We start from the raw sequence: 20,772 nt of genomic DNA on the forward strand, positions 1-20,772 counted from the left end.
GGAGTCGAACAGGCAATATTCTAGCTGTACGGCCTTTGCAGACGTTTTAGCTCTAACTGTGTCCTCATCACCTTGATTCTTCAATACTATCTCACCAGTAACTCCTCTGCTCAGTAGAGCTGAGGGTGGGGAAGGGAGAAAGAAACTTTTTAGGAGAAGTCAGAGGAAAGGGCAACTTTTTATTAAAAAAAATAAAAATAAAAAATTAAGTGGCAGCATATCTTTCCCTTTGCTGTTTTTAAAAATACAACACAAGAAACTCGTTTAAACCTTTTACTCTGTCAGAGTCAGTAAAAGTTATATAATTACGAAAGGGAGAGCAAGGAGAATGTGCTCTGCTGTAAGCTTGCATGCCTGTAAACTGTTGAGTTCAGACAAGAGGCAGGTACAATTTTGTTCCTGCTGGTTCTGTGCTGCTGTATTCACTCACATTGGCCACATTCCTGTAAATCACTTTGTGACTAGAATCATTATGCTCCAAGATTGATTATATTTTCAGGCAGAGTTGGTGAGGATAGTTCCAAAGCTTGACAAACAGGCTTCTGTTTTGGCAGGTATTTCTCTGACTGAAATGTGGGAGGGTCTCTCCAATGATGCATGTATGGTGATCAGCTTCTCTTTTCTGCCATGGGTTCAAAAGCATACTAGTGGCTTGAAGGAATTGAGATTTGTGCTCCTTATCTGTGTAACTATAGACAGAAGGTGTTGCTATCAGTTTTTGACATAAATAAATAAATTGGACAATGAAAGCAGATTAAAAAAATAAGTCATATCAACCAAGATTGGCAACAGTGGTTGGAAAAAAAAAATTTGGAGGGCAAAAACACGAGGCCTTCAACGGTATTGGTAACAACTGGGAAAACTACTGCATGTGACTAAATTATTTCTGTTTCCTTGGGTCTGGAGAGACTGGGGTGTTTGGGGTTTTAAGCTTTGGCAATAGCTTCAAGATCCTTCACAGTTCCACCTTTTTTTTTTTTTTTTTTCACTGAACATCAAAGTTATTTCTTTTTGGATTTGTGCTCAAGGTGCTCAGTGGTCTTGTGCCTTGTAAGTTAATTTGTTGAACTATTGAAATAGCAAAAAAAAAATGGACAGCATAATGTTGCTGAAAGAGGAGTGTAGCTCTAAAACATGTACCACTGGCAGGAACAGAAGGGAAAAGCTGTTTGCGGCCAGGAATCTGCAAGTTGGATTACTGGTCAGATAGATGTGTAGCTGAAGTCATAATTATGAGAGATAACACAGTCAATGTGTCATATCTGTCAAAGAAACATTCTAGAAAAGGGGCATCTGACGTGACCAGTGACTTAAAACTAAACCCTGCCTAAGCAAAGGGCTTGTTATCACTTCCCTTCTACTTTGGTCTATAACTGGATGTTTTGGTTCTGAGTCCCAGCTGTACATGTGTAGGTGAAATGTCTGTGGGATGGGACTTAAACTTGCTCTAATTAGCCCACTGGAGTTGTCTAGTCTACTGTGGTAAAGTGTTTGGGTTGTGATACATCAGATTACAGCTTCCCACAGGCTGCTACTAGGTTAACTCTGTGCTGGGAACCGAGCTGCTCTCTGAGGTGAGGTAACAGCCGTTTTTGAGTGTGGCTTCTTCATTTTGGTTGGGTGAAGTAGCAGGCTGCTGCAGTGCACACCATGTCCTTTATATGTGATATTAAGCACAGGAACAAAGTGTGGAGAATGACATTTTATTCTGGTCTTTGAGAGATTTGTTTACTTCTGAGGTTTGCCAAGAGCTGACTGGACTGGACGGGGTTGCTGTGACATAGTGGGCGACATTACTTGGGAGCTCAAAGGAGGGATTTCAGTTGATTATACTCCCTCTTGGATGTTTTTCTGCTTTGGTTGTGGTATATCAATATAATACTGTGCTTTTTTTTTTTTCTTAAATACTCCTATAAGCTCTTTGTGCATCTACCTAGTTATAAGGGAATCTCCCTACTCTTCCAATGTCCCCTGACAGAGTATTAGTACACAGATGTCCAAAAACCTGTCTTCTAACATCCAACCTGTAGGCTCATTCTTTCTTACACTAGGCCAAATATTGGCTTATTTTCTTTATGCAAAAGAAAAAAAATCTATTTTGCTTGTGCCCATTTAAGAAGGTAATTCTTTAAAAGAGGATATTGCTTTGCAGATCTTTTTGTAACATCTGTACTGAAGGCTTTGTTTTGCATGGCAGCCCTTTAATACGTGATAGGAAACGACAGAGAAGGTGCTCTAGATCAGCAGTAATTACTCAGCATCCTTTAAAGCAGTGCTCAAGAATGAAGCTGCAGTTGCCCTAGATAGGGATGTGGTAAGTAACATCTTCAGGAGACAGAGGCAGAGACATTGCCACTGTATGTGATAACATTGTCCAGGCTGAAAACTTTGATGCTGATATTGTGTGGCACAGGCTCTTTGGCAGGAAGCAAACGTGGGTGGAAATGGCGAGTTGCTCAGAAGTTTTCAGTATGCTTTTTCTTGCAGTTCAGTGCAGGAATCTTACCTGTTCAGCACTGCAGATGGGGTGGGGGTGTAGCTCTCAGTATGCATACAGGTTAAAATGAATTATCACAGGACATCAGCCGTAGCAAATGTTAATAAACTGTGCTTTTGCTTTACTTGTCAGTTACAAAGGTCCATTGTTAGATGAGGGAGCGCTGGCACAGGCAGTCTCTCGTGGAGCCAGTTCCCCTGAATTCACCAAACTCTGTGCTTGGTTGGTATCCGAGTTACGGCTGTTCTGTAAACTAGAGGAAAATGTGCAGGCAACTAACAGTAAGTAGCCACAACTCTCACCCAAATGTGCACTTGTGTGTTCTTGCATGCCATAAAGATTTGGGCTGACAGTTGCTAAATCTGTTGTACCAGGGAGTATTGTCTGCATGCGGTCAGATTTTGGATATTTTCCACTTCCAACTTGCCTAATGAACAGCCAGTAGAGGGTGAAATAATAGTGAAGATCAAACCGTTTTTCTTCTGAAATAAGCTTTTTCTTTTAATTGTTCAACCATGGCATTTCTTTAAAATTCTTGAATGGATTTAAGGAAATGTTACTGGGGTTTTTAAATCAAGGTAATGAAAATGCTTTTATTTCAACACTTCTGTTTGTAATTTTGATGTAGGAAATACCTACAGTTCAAGGAAACATGACAACAGTAACGGTATTTTCTTGCTGTTGGTTACCTTAACTAAGTGCTTACTATGCATGTTTCCATCTTTATAACACTTCAAACTCCTTCTCACAAAGTGTTTAAAAAGGTTTGTTTATTGTTTTGGTAGAGGAAGCAAGCCTTAGTTTAAAAAAAAAAAATGTTATTTTTGGTCAACTAGTCATGACACTCTACAGATAAAATTGTTAAATTGGCATGATAACCTGTACTTCTGAATATCTAAAGTATTTACTCATAATGCCTTTATGAGCTTAACTTTCAGTCTACTCAGTGGCCAGAGTGTGCTGCCGTTCACCTCAACATCTGTTCTCTTACTCTTTCCTGCTGTTGTTTTCACACGTCCATCTTTTCTTCTTTGAGTGCATTTGATGCCCTTTCTCTGTAACAATACAGCATCTCACCTAGTCTAGTAATGCAAGATTCCTACTATCCATTATGTGTAAAAAAAAAAAAAAAAAAAAAAAACCAGAAGTATTCTAATACCTGTTTCAAATTCTGTAAAGACAGTGATAGAAACATTTTATCTGTAGTACCATCAAGTCCTACCTTCATTTTGTGTGACTTGAGTTTATAAGTAACAGACATTTTTGATGGAAGTCCCTTTTCAAAAGAAGAAAAACTGTTAGATCTCATAAATCACTTTATTTTCCATAGCTTAGCTTAAAATATTCAGATTAGTTTCATGGGTTTCTGACACCACTGTCAGTCTAAGTTTTGGGTTACGTGACTTAATTGTTTTTAAAAGATGTTAGTATGAAATAAGATCAGTAGACAAATGTGAGCTGACGAGGAGGAAACAGGAGAGCTCGTAAAACATATTGTTCATGACTTTATCAGAACTGTCTAATACAGTTGTAGTGGGAAGAGTTAGCTGATACTTAAAATACCCCTGTATAATTTGTGGTGATTTTAATGTCACTTTTCATTGTAGACGTTGCTAGTGGCTGGCTGGTGTATCTGGGAAAAGCTGTGGGTGAAACGTAGTTTTACAGTAATAAGGAATATCATGGCTTCAAATAAGTTGTGCCGTGTCTTTGAGAAACCCAAAGAACACATTTTGCTTCCTTAAAAAGCAAGTTTTAATGTTAAATAGCAACCGGAGCAAAACGTGATTTAAAAAAAAACATAGCTGATTCATTCTTATTGCAGCCATATATATATTTTAGCTGTAAACAAATTATTATTCTTTTCCTCCTAAGGTCCAAATGAAGCAGAAGAATTTCAGCTGGAAATGAGTGGCTTGCTGGCTGAAATGAACTGTCCCTATGCCTCGCTGACATCCGGAGACGTCACAAAACGCCTTCATAATCAAAAGAACTGTCTGTTGCTGCTTAGTAAGTTACAGGGGTGCTTGCAAAGCAAATCTGGATTTGTGAAACAATCATGGTGTTCCTTCTTACCCTTAATGAGGTGTTGTTTTGTTTACCACGATGTATAAAAACTGTTAATTAAAATGATGAAGTATTTGTCCCTGTAGTTTACAGTTTACTTTGGGGTCTCATAAACTTAGCAGTCACTCAGCCAGTATATGATAGAAAATATTTCAAGTATTAACCTCTTTGACATTCACTAGCAAAAAGACCTGTCCTATTACTTCTCAAAAGGTACTCCAAAGAGGGAATAATTTGAAGACTTCTGCCAGGATTTAGTCGCTGAACTTTGTTTAGAGGGGTTGTAAAAATGACCACTAGCGTCAGATGTGTCATCTTTTTGTAGCCCCTACTGAGATGACTTTCAAGGCACAATAAGATCTGGATTTTCGTACAGTCTGGCAACGGTTGGAATTGTTGTGAAAAAAAAGTGTTTTATTCCAACTCCCAGTTGTTTTGATCATTTCCCTTAAAAAATAGCTCCTGTGTAGCTTTCTACTGATTGAAATTAGCAGTAGCAACAGTGATGTCTTCTCTTTACTTTTCCACCCAGCAAATCTCAGTACCTAAATTAGTTTTATTCCTGCTTAGGAAATGTTAAGAGGAGAAAAAATAAGACAAAGTTGGAAAAAAAATGTGATGTTGATTCACGTTTAAAAAAAACCTATTTTTACAGGTGTCAGAGTTAGAAACGTAATATTGATTTTAATCTGATCTTACATTCAACATAAATTAGTGGTTTATTTGCTTCCTCAGTTGCTGCTTATTCTTTAACTTATCAGAACAGAAATTTATTTCTGCCCACAGTTGAGATGTAAGAAATTAATTACAGAGTAGGTTCCTGTATTTCAACAGTAGGAAAAGATGAGTAGTAAGAATTAATGTGAATTTGTTCTGATAGTATGTTCAAAAATGTCAGATGAAGTGAGGTAATTGTTGCATTTCAAAGCTCAAACAATCTGCCCTTCAGCTTATTCCCTGTAATCCAAGCCATTCAATAAATTTGGCTTGTGTGTGACATACAGTTTATTCCAGAGGTCCTCTATGATGTATATTTTGGTTATATAAGGCCATGTTCAGAAGCTGAACTCTGGTACCCCATCTGGCAGCAAGTCTGTGTCTGCTGTCAAATGGGGATTTGAAATAGATGCCAAAGTCCTGTTTTCTGTACCCTGATATTTGCATAACTTTCTTTACCTACGTTGAGCTAGTTTATTAGGTATCCTGTTGTACATGAGCCATAAACCCAGATTTTTTTCAGGAGAAACAGAATAACCCCCTTAAATGGAATGCTAGAGTATTTTACATTTTAACAAAATGCAGCACAGTTAATGTCAATTGTAAGGTGTAGCACTATTGCTGGGAGAGGAAAGCACCAAATAAACGTATGTAGTTAGGATTGTCTTGGTGTGCAACAACATTAGAATACAATATTAAGTACTGGCATATGCAGAAATAAACAGTACAGGAGTTTCAGGTTGTTTCAGAAAAGTTCTGAAAATAAAATCACTCTCTGGAGAACATTTCTCTTTTACAGTGATAGACTTAAAAAATTCAGTCTGTCAGAGGGAGTTGAAGGTAGCTTGAATGTGATCTCTGAATTCTTAAAACAAAGTTCAGCTGCTCTTTTCTTTTTCAAGAGGTCCTAACAGGGTGTAAATACTTGAAAGTAGAAATTAAGAAACATCTATATAAAGTACTGTTTACAGAACTTAACAAAGGATCCTTTGCTGTTTTACATATTTTAGGAATATTATAATTTATAAGGTATTCTGTGTCTTTAGCAGAATTTGTGACCTACAAGAAATCCTAGAGACTATTAAAATGCTTTGTTCTTTTGTTAATCTTTTGATCTGTCCCTATTTTATGGGTAGTAAGCTGCTTTTGTATAGCTATAGGTTTGCATCCCTGTTCAAGTCTGTCTTTTTCAGTGCAGTTTCTATTTTTCAGTCCCTATGTTTAGAAATATTTACATTACTGTTATGGTCACCCAGTATGATTCATAATAGAAGTAATGTTAAACTTGTGTATTTTTTTCAATTCAGTTTTTTAAATTGTGACAATCGCAAGCAAAGGCTGTGTGCTATATTTGTATTACTGTAACTGACACCTAATGCTAAAATGTTGGGGGTATAGCATTCAGAAATTGTGATTTTAATATTTTTTTGTTTGATAAAAGAGTTCTAATGTGATGGTAGGTTCTTGCAGTTCTGATGTTGAAGAGCACTGTAGGCATCCTAGCTTCTATTTCATCAGTTACAGCCTTTCTGGAATTATTATAAACCTGAGTTTTCAATAGTAATTTTAAAAGTGGGTTTATTTTTCCACTCTGCACCTTGCCTGGGCAAAGTAGAGGAGATTGATCCAACCTTTTACTTCTCTCTACTCGTTTCCTTGCTTTGTTTCCTAGAGCCTCAAGGAGTGCTTGTCTAGCTTAAAGTGCATGTCCCAGTCCCTCATCCTGCTTATTTCCACGTTCCTAGTCTCCTGTCTTTGCTGGGCAAAGCCTGAAGGAAAAGAGCTGTGCTCTGTTGAACTCTGTGATGATTAACCTGTTGGAATCATAGGGATTTTTTTTTTCCAGGCCTCAATTGGTTGTACTAAACCTTCCCCTGTTTATTTTGTTTCTAGCATTGGGCTCAGTGATTGTTAGAAATAGGAGCGTTCTGTGGATACCAAAATTACAGCATTCACTTTAAAACAATCTGTTTGCACATTTGTTGGTTTTAAACGCTTGAGTTCTCACTGGTTCTAAAATAACTTAGCTTGGCTATATCTGATGCTGAAATCTAATTTTTCTTACCCAGCATACCTCATCTCAGAACTGGAAGCTGCCAGAATGCTGTGTGTGAATGCCCCTCCTAAAAAAGCACAGGAAGGAGGTGGCAGTGAAGTCTTTCAGGAGCTAAAAGGCATATGTATTGCTTTAGGCATGTCCAAGCCTCCAGCCAACATAACGATGTTCCAGTTCTTCAGTGGAATTGAAAAAAAAGTAAGATCCAAAGGAACCAACCTAGAATATTTGTGATGTAACTGTTTTGATGGAAAATAGTTTTGCTACTAGGGAGAGATTTGCCTCTTGTGAAACTCCAGTTTGAATTGTGACCGAGAATTAACGTGATTTACTGAGCAGGCCCAGAGTCAGGATTTTGGAAATTAAAGGCTTTTTCCATGCCAAGGCACGAGGTCAGGGACTGCTGCTGTCATTGCCTTTCGGGGTGAGGTATCTTTTACTCTGCTCTAGGTTTTAATGTCATCACCTGTTGCAGAAGACGTGGAAAACTGAGCTTAGGCCTCAGAAGAACATTCAGGAGAAATGTATTCTAAGAAGTACACCTAAACAAAGTTTTACAGGAACCTCCTGTTTTAAAAATGTTCAGGGTAAAAGATGTTGTACCTTAAGTCAAGTTTATGCCTTTTCCCTAAGGCTTCATCAGTTCTTGTGGTTCCATTTATTTTTGTTCCTTTACATGTATGTATTCTCCAGGTTGTTGTTGGTGTTTGAAAAAGAAATTTACTTCTGAGTAAGTTTTATAAAGCAGAGACGAAGTAGAATGGACTGTGCAGTGCACAGACCAAAGGTCTCAGAAAGTTTCTAAGTTAGATTAATTAATTTAACTTGTAGGACAGGGGAGAGCAGAACTGCAAAAAAAGGACCTTTGTGAGCTTTAAAGAACAAATATTACAAAGCTCCCCAAAATCAGAGTTCTTTGGCTAACCTTTTAGTTGCGTGGTGCTTAAACAAATCCAAGCAACTGAAAATAGTGCTTCATTTCTTTATAAGAAATCAGTTTGGATTGACTTGTTTAAGGAGAATAGGATAGTTTTCCAGCAGAATTCCCACATGTAGAATGGAAGCAGTTTGTTTTCTGATATTTTAGCATTGTCATGGCCATTAAGTATTTAGATACATAAGAAATCTGTGCTTCCATTTTCTGTAAAAGGTAGAAAATATAACAATTTACAAGCTTTTCTGGTGAAAGATACTATAAAAATACATATTACCAAGTAGATAAAAATCTTTTTAATCTGGGAATTCTGTTGTGTTTTGCTAATTGACTTTTCTTTTTGCAAAGGAAGGTTAGACCAGATGATCCTTGAGGTCCCTTCCAACTTGGTATTCTGTCATTCTTTTACCTTTGACCTCTTGCAAGGTTAAATGGATGTTACTGCAATGATGTATATCCATAAGTGGTTATACTAAAAAGAAACCCCGCCCCCCCCCAAAAAAAACCCAACCAACCAAACAAACAAAAAAACCCACCAAAACCAAACAAAACTCACAACCAACCAACCTGAACAGTCATAGTGTAATAAAATACATCATGAATTTCTAACCTATGGAGTTTTTTAGAAAAGGTATACAGCTGTGGTGCTTACAATCTGGTGTTGATAGTAAGGAGAGGGTGAAGCTGACTAATAAATGAAAAACTTGTTTCACTTAGTGAATGAAAATACATCACAAAATTGACCAAAGTGTGAAAACTTAAATACCATAGAGTGACAGTTTTCATCTTGACTGTAAGATGACAGTTGTAACAAGGCATCACCCTAAAGTTTTCTCATTAAAAAGTGAGTCTTAGAATGTCAATAATCTGATCTAGCATGTGAAAATCAGGCTGCCTTTTTCTTTTGCATATACATGGTATGGTTTGGAGTAGGATCTTTGTATAATTGACTCTTTTTGTTAATGATCCATCACATTAAAAAAGAAACTGCTCATGTGTGAATGAACTGCTACCTCTGCTATTCTGAAGGCACTTGGGTTTAAAATCTTCCAAGTTAAATAAAGTGGGCTCAGCAACTCTGGAAAACCAGATCACACTGAATGTGTTAAATCAACTGCTGGAATGAACAGACAAGGAAGCTGAAAAATGTGGTTTGCAGCAGTGGAAAAGTGAAGTTCCATAACTCCAGCCTGCTTTGATCCAAGTTTTTTATTGCTGATACTACATTTTGTCCCCCTGAGGTCTTCAGAAATTTTTAAATGGGAAAGATAACCTAAGTAGTGCTCAAACTTTTAAAACACAAGTTAAATTTGGATTTTTGTATTTTTTGCTCCTTTTGATTGTAAAGAGAGGCTCTTCTTCAGGTCATTATATGTTTCACACAGTCTTGATACAAGCTCTTTGAATGCAAATGTGTTGGGTTTTTTTCCTGAGTTAAAGAGATGATGTGTAGAATAATCCATCTGTCTTCAGGGGGAACTGTACCTCATGGAATCTTCCTGTTTTAACTGTAGGTCTACTCCATAGTCCTCTCTTATATTTTAAATAATTACAGCCAAGACTACCAGAAATAAAAAAGTAGTTGCTTTCCAAAAGTAATGTGCTTGGTTCTCTGTCTCAGAGAGAAAACAACTTGATATTGGAGGTTGCTCTGTCATGCCTATGACTGTAAAAGAGTCCTCTCCTGTAATTTGAGTCTTGAAAAGCTGTTTTTTTTTTTTTTTTTTTAAGCCAATGCTTATCTTTTTATATGTCTCCTAACAGCTGAAGGAAACCCTAGCGAAGGTTCCACCTAATCATGTTGGAAAACCTTTATTGAAGAAGCAGCTGGGACCAGCTCACTGGGTAAGTAGTTGCAGGGATTAAAGCCCATTTCCCTTTTTCAGGTGTACAAAGTATTGATCTTTATTCTGTATGTAACGCTGCAAAATTATTTTTCTCATCTCTTTCTGAAGATAAGACCATTTAATGCAATATTTTACATACATGTTGGTACAGTAAATGTTCAGCAGCTGATAAGGTCTTCAGCTTATGAACCTGTATGTCCAGATGCAGGCAAAAGGTTTCTAGAATAAGGAAGATTTATAGTGGTGGTGCTGACCCACGTGCTTGTGCACTAACTTAAGCATTCCTCTCCTGCCCCTTGCCAGCACTATCTGTGTGACCCAGCCCTCCTGTGGCTTCTTTCTAGCTAACTTCAGGGTCTTTCCATCATTTCCTCCTCTCTAGCTGTTGAGTTGGAATAGTCTGCTTCTTTCATAGGCTCTTCCCCAAGAAGCAGTGAGTGTGCAGGTGGAAGCTGGGAGGGGCTGTACACACAGGCAGCAGAGCCACAGTCGTCTCCCGCTGGGTTTTGTCACCTGCTGGTGTAGAAGGATGGTGCCTGGGTTAGATACTGCTGCTGCACCAGCAAAAAGCTATGACTACTGCTGCAAGACAGCCAGTCTCTTGTGCCTCTTACTTAAAGTTGAAGCTCATCTATCTGCTCCCAGCAGCCTGCTTCATTTGGTGCTGGTAGAGGCTGAAAGTGAGCCCCCCTGCCTCTCCCTCCCCAAGCCAGGCTTCCCTCAGTACATCAATAGCTTCTGCAGTGGTGTTTATCTCTGACTAGACTGCTGTCTGCTGCCAGGTGTTTCTAGTGATGGCTTTTCCCTGAAGGGTACTTTTGTTGTCTTGTCTGTATGCAGATTGTGCTTTAATCAAGATCCTCTTACAGTACTTCACTTACTTTTAGTCCTTTATCTTTGCTCTGTCTTTGTCCTTTAAGCTTACTGCTTTTTAAGAAGGCAAGGACATCCTGGTCCCTGGGACTTACACACGTCCTTGCATCTCCTTCAGCTTGTTGCATGAAATGTCTTCTCACTTTCGCTTCTCTGTCCTGGTGGGTGTTGAGAAATGCCTCAGCAGTGCATGCAATTTTTCTGTCCCTTCTGAAAAACAGGCAGCTGTGCTGTTAGAAATGGTAGCAAGCTGAACATGACTTTAACAGAGCCTTTGAAGCCTTCAGGAAAATAGCGTCAGCAGGTATAGCTTGCTGTGAGCCCATTTGACAAGGTAGATAATTGCAGGCTTAAGCCCTGCTTAATATCTCTGTATGTCTTATTCTTTTTCATCCACATAGTTTATTATCCTAAGTAGAAACGTTTTGAATATATTTGTTATATTTACAAATTTTTGTTTCAGGAAAAAATTGAAGCAATTAATCAAGCCATAGTCAACGAGTACGAAGTCCGAAGAAAACTGTTAGTCAAGCGTTTGGATGTTACTGTGCAGTCTTTTGGCTGGTCAGATAGAGCTAAGGTACAAACAATTTGCTGTGAAGTTCTGTTTGATGGTAATGCTTTATAATAAGTATTTCTGGAAAACTATGTCATTGTTTCATCCTTCGTGAGTACAAATTAACCGCAGGAGTTATCTAGTTTGGGTTTGAGTTTCTGAAGAAGTCTGATAATGTAAGATGACTAAAAAAAATTTTTTACTTAAAACTGATTTGTTGGATTTAAAACAGTATGTGAAATGAGAAGACAGACTGTGTGTAACTATATATGAAAGCCAAAACATAGCAGTTAAGTAGGATGCTAGAAAAAAATAGTAAGAGGATATTACTGATCCAGCCATTTGCATTCAGAGTTCCATAATGTGAGTTGTTAAGTGCTGTATCTGTGTGATGGTAGAAAACCATCTTCCTGTTGACCATCCCTTAACTTACTTTGTGCTGTCCACAGTGCTCAGATTTCCTTAACTCAAAGTGTGTCTGCAAGCACAACTCCACAGATGCACATGAGAAAAGCTGCTAAGGCACCACTTGTTCTTACCTCATAGACAGGGTAATATTCTATGTGCTTCTTTTGTCTTTGAACTGTGCAAGTGGCTGTGACATGACATCTGTTCTCTCTGAGTATATGATACAAATTCTGCTTTTAAAAATAATTACATGATTTCCTTATTTACTGTATTTCATAGTGAAAAAGGAATTACAAGATTTAAAAAATACTACGTATCATTTATTTTCCAGGACTAAACCAGATCTGCTAACATGCTGTTAATTATGCTGCTGGCAGTGTTTGAAACTGAGTTATTAGTGATAAACTGTGACACATGAATCATCAAGGTTCTTTTCTTGATAAATGATTTATTCAAAAAGCAACTGTATTTTAATAATAAACTGTGACCTCTCCCCTTTTCTGTTTCATCACCTGAGCAGGACTTCTGCTGATACACTGTCTTTAGTAAATGATTGAAGAACTATCTGATCATTTGAATATTTTAATAGTGAACGAAAACTGGTAAAAGTATGGATTAGGTTAAAAACCAGGGACTTCTAATTGTGTTATAGCTTTGGCATTTAGATCCATGGTTGTTCAGGGTTTTCTTTGTAGGAGAATTCTCAGATGTTTTTGAACTTGACAAGCTACGTGAAATCCTTTCAAAAACCCCACAAATTGTATATATGCATTTTTATCTATTGAAGTACAAATCTAAATTTTTTGGGACCATAACAATTGGAGAAAGTGCCTATGGTTTTCCAGACATGCAATTGAGTTTGTACTGACAGTAACACTTAACGATGCTTTAATGGGGAATTTAAAGAAAAAAACGTTTAAAAGTATCAGAATACAGTGGTACAACTAAATAGTTAACTTCTCTAGACAGTAGAAACACCAGTAAAAACTTTATAGTCTACTACTAGGGTGTTTATAAGTGCAAAAATTTCAAGTTTCACCCAGAAGTATAACATCGTAGCACCAAAATATTGTGCTCGGAGCTCAGTCAAACCTGCCAAGGAAAAGCATGCTACTGCTCTGGTGAATACTGTTGTTTCTTCTGTCTTTAGCCAGCATCAGGTAAATGATGTGTATGTTTTCCTTAATTTTGAATAAACTGTTCTAGTTGTAATAAAACAGTAGAAGCTTTTGGTTCAGAAAGATGTATAATTAAATCACTTGGAAATACATTCTCTCAATTCTTCTAGGTTCCAGTTTTCTGCCTTTAGACAGAAAATAGGATTTTAGGAAGTTTAAGTCTACTTCTAAGTTATTGCCCTGTCAAGAGATTTGTTGGAAAACCTGGTTTGCCTGTCCCCACTGCTGTCATCTTGGGTCCAGACAAAAAACACCCCTTTTGTCTTGGTGAAGATTGCAATCTGTTTTGTCCTAAGTGCATCACACGTTATACTTTGTGGATAACCAAAGACAAGTGTGACTCATGTATTAACTCATGGCTGGTAGCACAGATTTCTGTTGTGTCTGTCAATTGGAAAATTGCTGTAGTACTGTTGCTGTGTTCAAAAAAGCCAGTATGGTTAACACCAAAAGGCAATAGAGGAAGAGAGATTGCATACAAGGCAAAGTGCAGGTGTGGGATCTCGGGCACTACTACGTGAGACAAAGGGCTGAATTAGAACAAGCAGGTGAGGAGAGCTTTAGTTCTGCCAGTTCCTCTTGATGGTTTGCCTTTGAGAAGAAGCTGACTGGAGTGGAGAGTGTGGAAGAATTAACACAACCTTCTTCTGCTGATACAGTGTTGGAGATGGGGTGGTCTGGAGGCTGGACACAGAGGTGTTTCACTTTCAGTGTCATTTAGACATTAGCAGTAATTTATGTAACTATGTGGCACGCTTCTATTCTGTGTTTGCCTGAAAGTCATATGGTCTTCATGTAGATACTGTTAATCTTGAAATTGTCAGAAGATGGTATCTTGGCAGTTCAGACAGAATAGTGTTTCCTGTATTACTTAAGAAATTAATTTGACAAATGTTTGTTGCAGTGATTCTTAGTTACAAGGTGGTTCTCACTGGTTTTATTTTTGTTCTATTTACAGTAGTGTTTTGGGGTTTTTGGTGTTGATTTGATTCTTTTGGTGGGGTGTCCCATTGCTTTCTTATTACTTTATCTGACTGGGGTTGCTTTTTCTTCTCTCCAACAGAGTCAAACAGAAAAACTGGCTAAAGTCTACCAGCCAAAACGTGCCCTCTTATCTACTAAGTGCACTATTTCCGTTGCTCATCTCTTGGCGGCTCGGCAGGATCTGTCCAAGATTATGAGAACAAGCAGTGGCTCCATCCGAGAGAAGACTGCATGTGCCATTAATAAGGTACCTTTGGTGGCAAATGGCTTGTTCTGTTGTGAATATTTAAGCAATTTGAATGTAGTGTTAAATATTACTTTTTTTTTAAGACTGTATGTGGAATTTGGAAATAATGGGTAAGAAATTTGGTGTTTATATATTCCAGATTATGCATCAGTGCATTATGGGAACTGCAATTTCATCTGTTTAGGTTCAGAGCAATTAAAAATTTCTGAAATGTCTTTGACTACTATCAGTGGGAGTAGGCCTGGTCTGTGTTATCAGAATCACTGATGTCGTTATGCTGCTACCTGTTTCAGTCACTGTCTAAGATAACACCTACATGGCAGCTGTGTTTCTGGTCTACATAAATAGAATGTATTAAGATCACAAAGCAAGAATCTCATGAGTTAGGTTCCCCTGTGTACACAAATAAAAGAGATTATAGTCAAGTGGTGTACCTTTAGTAACGACATAGTAGGAATATGGTTTAGACTAAACAATTTAACTTGTTGCCAGACTTATAATTTTGCAGGAGTTACAGTGTCACAAAAGTACATGTGCTGAACTTAAAGCTGGGTGGCTATGTACAGCAGTGCACTTGGTACTTGAAAAGTTGTGGGTGTACGTGCATGCTCTTCTCCCTCCTGGGTACCAACTGTATTGTAGGCAATGTTCTAATTAATTTAGGATAGAATGGTGATGTGCTGATTTGACCACACCGGCTTCACCCTAAATAATTTTCCCATCTTTTTAGTGTAATTTGAATGTGGAATGTAAAAAATCAAGTGGGAAGACAGGTGTGATTGTATCATCAGACTGTATGTGTGTTTTACTAGGAATGCAATACTGCCCTGCTGCCGATCCATATTCTGTTATTCCCAATTTAACATGTTTTCCAAGAGAGCAACAGAAAGTAACAGTGACCTGCTTCCCTGGAATTTTTTTCTGTTCCATCATTTTAAACAATGCATATGTCTTGTTCCATTTTAAGTCTTGCTAAATTCTGAATGTCACAGTATCTTTAGACAGATAAAGACCTCTAGAATGTTGTTCAACTCTGAATAGTGCTGTCTGGCACCTGTTTGTTGGTGTATGATTTCTTGCATGTCCTGAAAAACAGAAGTCTTTGCACTTTGTTTACCAAGCCAATGGCTTCTTCAACAACTTGGAGCACTAGTGATGTTGCACTGCACTTGTGTTTGAGATGAGTAGTCTGCACTAGGAAACAGTTTAGTGAAAGTCTGTATTGATGCTGCCTCTACTGGTGTGCCAGCTGTTTGAACAAAAACCACAGGTCTCTTGACTTGTCTTGGTAGCACTGCCTGGAGTGCTAGATCATCCGTGGGTTTAATTTTCATTAGTTGGGGACAAAGGTCTCTTGCATTCAAGCAGACAGAAGTTTGCCTCGGTGAAATCCTCTGGGTGTAAGACCCCTTGAACAGCTGTTTTTTGTGGTGTGTATCAGAAAATGTGACTCGTCTGTGCAGTGTTACAACTCTTAAAACAATTCTTCCTTTCCTCTTGCAGGTGCTAATGGGCAGAGTGCCTGACAGGGGAGGAAGGCCCAATGAAATTGAACCGCCCCCTCCTGAGATGCCACCGTGGCAGAAAAGACCAGAGGCCGGCCCACAACAAGGCGGTGGCAGGGGAGGAAGAGGTGGCTACGAGTCCTCATATGGAGGGCGAGGGGGTTATGACCATGGGGGTCACGACCGAGGAGGAAGAGGAGGCTATGACTCATATGGAGGGCGAGGAGGTCATGAACAAGGAGGCCACGATCGAGGGGGCCGAGGAGGACGTGGTGGTTATGATCACGGTGGCAGAGGAGGCGGAAGAGGAAACAAGCTTCAAGGAGGTTGGACAGATGGTGGAGGTGGTGGCTACCAGGATGGCAGCTACAGGGAGAGCAACTACAGAGATGCAGGTTTCCAAACAGGTGGCTACCACAGTGGTGGCGGCGGTGGCTACCAAGGAGGAGGCTATGGTGGTTACCAGTCATCTTCATATTCAGGAAGTGGGTACCAGGGTGGTGGTGGCGGTGGCTACCAGCAAGACAACAGATATCAAGATGGTGGGTCCCACGGTGACCGAGGAGGTGGGCGTGGAGGAGGAAGGGGTGGCCGTGGTGGTCGTGGTGGCCGTGGAGGTCAAGGAGGAGGTTGGGGGGGCAGAGGTGGACAGAACTTTAATCAAGGGGGGCAGTTTGAGCAGCACTTCCAGCATGGAGGTTATCAGTATAATCAATCTGGCTTTGGACAAGGAAGACACTTCACAAGCTGAGGCTGCTAAAAACTTTTGCTTCAGCAGAGCTCACGTAATAGAAACCTGGTTTCAGAGGCATGGCTTAATTACTGCTTGAATTAGTACAGGTTTGTACTTGGCAGGTAGAATTTCTTTGGGTGGGATATTTTGCCATAAGCAAAGTACAACTCTTTCTGTAGACCTCTTCTCCCATCCCCAGCCTGTCTGAATTAAACGCATCATCACTGCCCACTGCACCCTAAACATCTTTTAGATGTTGGACTGGTTCACTCTGCTCAAAACACTTCTGTGTTTGCCTTCTGCTTTGATTTAGAGAAATATCAAGACCTGGTTAACTGTCTGTTACAATGCACAGCAGAACTTCTGCATTTTTTCCCCCTAGTGGTTGTTCTAAAGCCAGTTCTGAATATTGCTTTTTGGCTTGCTGGCCTCTGGTTTTATTCCCAAAGACGTTGCACGCGCATCCGCGCACGCACGGGGAAGTTCCTCCAGCAAACAGGGCTGGTGTCTGTTACCTGAGCTCTGCTGTGGGTGCCATGTCCAGTAGCCTTACCTGCCGCTAAACAGTTTTCCCCCTGCTCAACAATGAAGACTGACCGCCGCCAAAATCTGCAAAGATCATTTAAAACCAAGCTAATTTGTGAACCGATAGTACGTGTGGGCCTGTAGTTAGGTGTAGCGATTCAAACTGACCTGCTTCCATCCAAAACAAGTTGCTCCTCCTCCAAACCTAATTTTTTACTTGAAATCAGCTAGAAGAGATGACAAACTGAAATTTATTTAGTTTGCAAGTTAATACCACTGGCTCAGCAAATCTAGGGCAATTTGTTTTGGTGGTTGTCTTTTTAAAGAAATGCACTACGGCCTGGGAAGATTAGTTCCTGCCCAGAGGAAGCCCTTTTATTATTGCTGCAGAAAACAAAGCCTGGCTGAGTTTGATGTTCTGATGTTTTGGGTTTGTTTTTTTTTTTTCTTTACTGAAATCCACATAATGCTTCTTGCTGGGTTTTTTGTGTACATAAACGTTGTCAAGCTGTGAAAGAAAATGGCTGAAGGTGTGCTGTTGTATAAAAGGTGAGCAATAAAAGTGTCTGTATGTTCCCTTTGCTGTAGTTTATTTTCCTTCCTGGTAGTAAAAAGTGGTTGATCTCAGTAGCTGGGAATTCATCTGCACTGTATTTTAATCTGTTCTAGATGCTGTAGTCATCCCAGCTGTTACTGTGCATTCTTCCCCCTGAGAAGCTGTTGGAACAGGAGCAGAGGGGAGAGACTGATCTTCAGTTGCTCTGCATTTTGTCCTGTTCCTCCCTCTGAGCTGATGTAGCAGCATGTAGTGTTCTCCTGGGGGTCTCTGTGTAAAGTTATTCTTGGGCTGTGTTATGTGAGCATAACCTGTCTCCCAGGTTACGCTCCTGCATGCCACGTGCACGTGGTAATGCTGCTTCTGGGAGCTCTCCGGATGCTCTCCAGCCTGGTGGAAAGTGTAAGTTCCTGCTACTGTGCTCAGATGGCTGAAGCAGAAGCTATGCTGGCAGCGGCCTCTGGCTAGCTGAAGTGTCCTTGGGGCTCAGTCCAGGTTGATGCAGGCAGCAGTAGTTCCCTGGAATACAGAAATAACGTGAGCGTTTGAGAGAATCTCTGTAGCGCTGGTCTTGCTGTAATTCAAGCTACTGATGTAAATAAGCTGACAAACATCGTTTAGAACCATTGTGTAGAACCTGAAAACCTCCTGTTTAATGTATTGCGGCCACTAGGTGCTGCTAGTGATTCACAGGTTGGGAGTGAAGGTCTCTGTGACAGGCACTTGGGAATCTGCCTTAATCGCTTGTCTTTTTCGTGTTTCAGACAAATTTAACAAGCCCGATGAGGGGAAGGTTTTCTATATTGGATCCAGGTCTCTGAGTATCACAGACATAGATCTGTCTCAGCATAACAGAGTTCAAATGATGAATGTCTAAAAATGGATGTTGCTGCTTCACAAATATATTGATGATGTCTTGCCATGGGATGCTCCAGAGAAAATCACTCCCTTGTGGGATGGTAATACCTTGTGAGCATTAGCTGGTGACTAGCTGCATTAATGCAAAAATAATTTGTGGGGTTTTAAGAATTAATATTCCTACAATGGGATCAGTCCTAGACTGGTAAAGGTAGAGAGACTGACCAATGTAATATCTTCAAGGTGAGAGCTTCTGCTTTTCTTCACCTTGCTCCTCACTGTGAAGAGGCTGGCATTCTCTGTCAGTGCATCAGAGTGCTGCAAAGTTGTTCCCAGTGACAGGGAACCCAGGAGACTCTTCAGAGAATCTCTGGCTGAGTTCCACCAGTGCCTTCTGAGGCTTCTTTCTGTGCTAGAGCTGCCAGTTCCTCTGCAAGGCCATGACTGTTGCTGCAGTGGGTAGTTCCAGTTTTACACACTGGCATGGTGAAATGATGCTGAAGTGGGGTAGGAGCACAGAGCTTCCCCTTTGCCCTTATTCCAGCTAGCTTTTTCTCCTTCTTTCAGGACTTGGGGTAAGCACAGTCCCACTCTATTGCTGTTTGAGGGGGAAAGTTTTAAGAAAAAAAAAAAAAATTCAGGAGGAGAAAAACCAGGAGGCTTTACTCTTCCAACAGGAAAGAAAACACTTTGCTTCTGCCAGCTGTTGTTGTTTTTCCTTACTCTATTGTTTCCTCCTAGCACGCTGTGAATTCTTTGTTCTCCAGAGAAAACAAGCTTTGTATATGTGGAGAGAGCAGCTTTGATTAATGAAAGCAAACAGCCACTGCTTTGTTATTTTCTGTATGATGCTCTGGTATTTATTGTTTTCCAAACATGATTCCTGCAGCACTGGAAGGAAGCTCTTAATTGGAAGCTGGAGGAGGAGAGATGGGGTATGGAGGTTACTAGGCTTGTGCTGGATTGGATATATGTGCTCGGTTTCGTTGTGCATCATGATGGAAAGCAGAACTCCAGCAGATGAATTAAGTAAGCAGGCATTTATACAGGGGAAACATGTATTTAATGTATTTTATTTAACCACGGTTGTTCTTGCTGTTCTTCCACAAGCTTTAGGCATCTTGTTCTGTTTTCCTATCTGCCATTCTTTCTCTAGCAACTTGTTTCCAAAAGGCTTTTCTTGCATTGCCCTTCCATTCCATCCATCAGGATCACCCTCTCTCAAGTGTTGCCACTGTGCAGTAAAATAACTGTGGGGAGCAGGGTCGTGCTTGCTCCCCACGTTGGGCACATTAGTGTGTGGCTCAGAGTGCCATGGTGTAGATGCCCTTCTATAACAACATGTACTTACATATTTGTTCAATTGTACTGATGCCAGAGGGGGTCTTGCCTTGCTTCACCCTTCCTCCCCTTGACCAATATTCCTAAAGGACATTCAGCAGTGAGTGAGGCACTGAAATGTTTCAGGATCTGCATTGTGAACTCCGTTGGGGTTAAGATGGCTGGTAACGCCTAGCTTGGCTGATGAGGTTCCCCTCTCTAGTCAAACCCCCAAAGTGTGCAGCTTCATGGTGATGTGCCATGACAGCTGGTAGCCCCTAGAGGAGCTCCTCTAGCTGCGGGTTAGACTTCTAAGCCGGAGCGTGTGGTTAACCAGCTTAAAGAGGTGGAGCCTTTGACTGTGTGTCTCCATTAAACTGCTGTTTGCATTTGAATTAATGAAAGTGTCAAGTGCCTCAACCAACCTCTGGCCTGATCAGAAACTAGACACTTACCAGTCGAGTACCTAAGATAGAACTGAGAAAAAGAGGGAGGCAAGATTCATGTCAGTAGACAGTTACGAGAAGTGGCTGGAGCTTGAAAAGTCCTGTGGTGTAAGAGTAATCCCTGTAATGGGTTATGCACCTGGGAAATGAAAATTAAGCCGTGCTGAAGTGGGAAGAGCTGACTGGAGAGCAAGAGGGTTCTCACTAAGATCTGACGACTGACTTGGGTGTCCAGAAGGCTCATGGGTTCTTAGAGTGCTAGAAGTAAATTCATCTCCCTGTTAGGTTAATGAAAGACAGAACACAAAAGCCTTCAACTCTCTGCTCATTGCAGAAGGTTTATTCTTAGTCCTGCCACATTTAGGACTGCAGTAGAGAATCTGGATGTTGCTGCTGCTAAAGACTGTCGGGCTTGTGATCTTGCTTCCTCTCAGAACTTCTGATTTTCCTTGGCCAACAGGGATG

At 40.1% G+C, this 20,772-nt stretch overlaps 1 protein-coding gene across 1 annotated transcript; it reads left to right on the forward strand.

Moving 5' to 3' along the window:
• Positions 1 to 2,594: 2,594 nt before the first annotated feature.
• On the forward strand, positions 2,595 to 17,703 carry FAM98A (family with sequence similarity 98, member A). Its single transcript, XM_008948829.1, has 7 exons — positions 2,595 to 2,778; positions 4,373 to 4,507; positions 7,351 to 7,535; positions 10,036 to 10,116; positions 11,455 to 11,571; positions 14,197 to 14,364; positions 15,868 to 17,703. The coding sequence occupies exons 1-7, from the start codon at positions 2,595 to 2,597 to the stop codon at positions 16,618 to 16,620; spliced, it is 1,623 nt and encodes a 540-aa protein (XP_008947077.1). The 3' UTR covers positions 16,621 to 17,703.
• The last annotated feature ends 3,069 nt before the right edge of the window (positions 17,704 to 20,772 follow it).

This window comes from Merops nubicus, unplaced genomic scaffold (assembly GCF_000691845.1).
Source record: "Merops nubicus isolate BGI_N331 unplaced genomic scaffold, ASM69184v1 scaffold1510, whole genome shotgun sequence".
Taxonomy (NCBI): domain Eukaryota; kingdom Metazoa; phylum Chordata; class Aves; order Coraciiformes; family Meropidae; genus Merops; species Merops nubicus.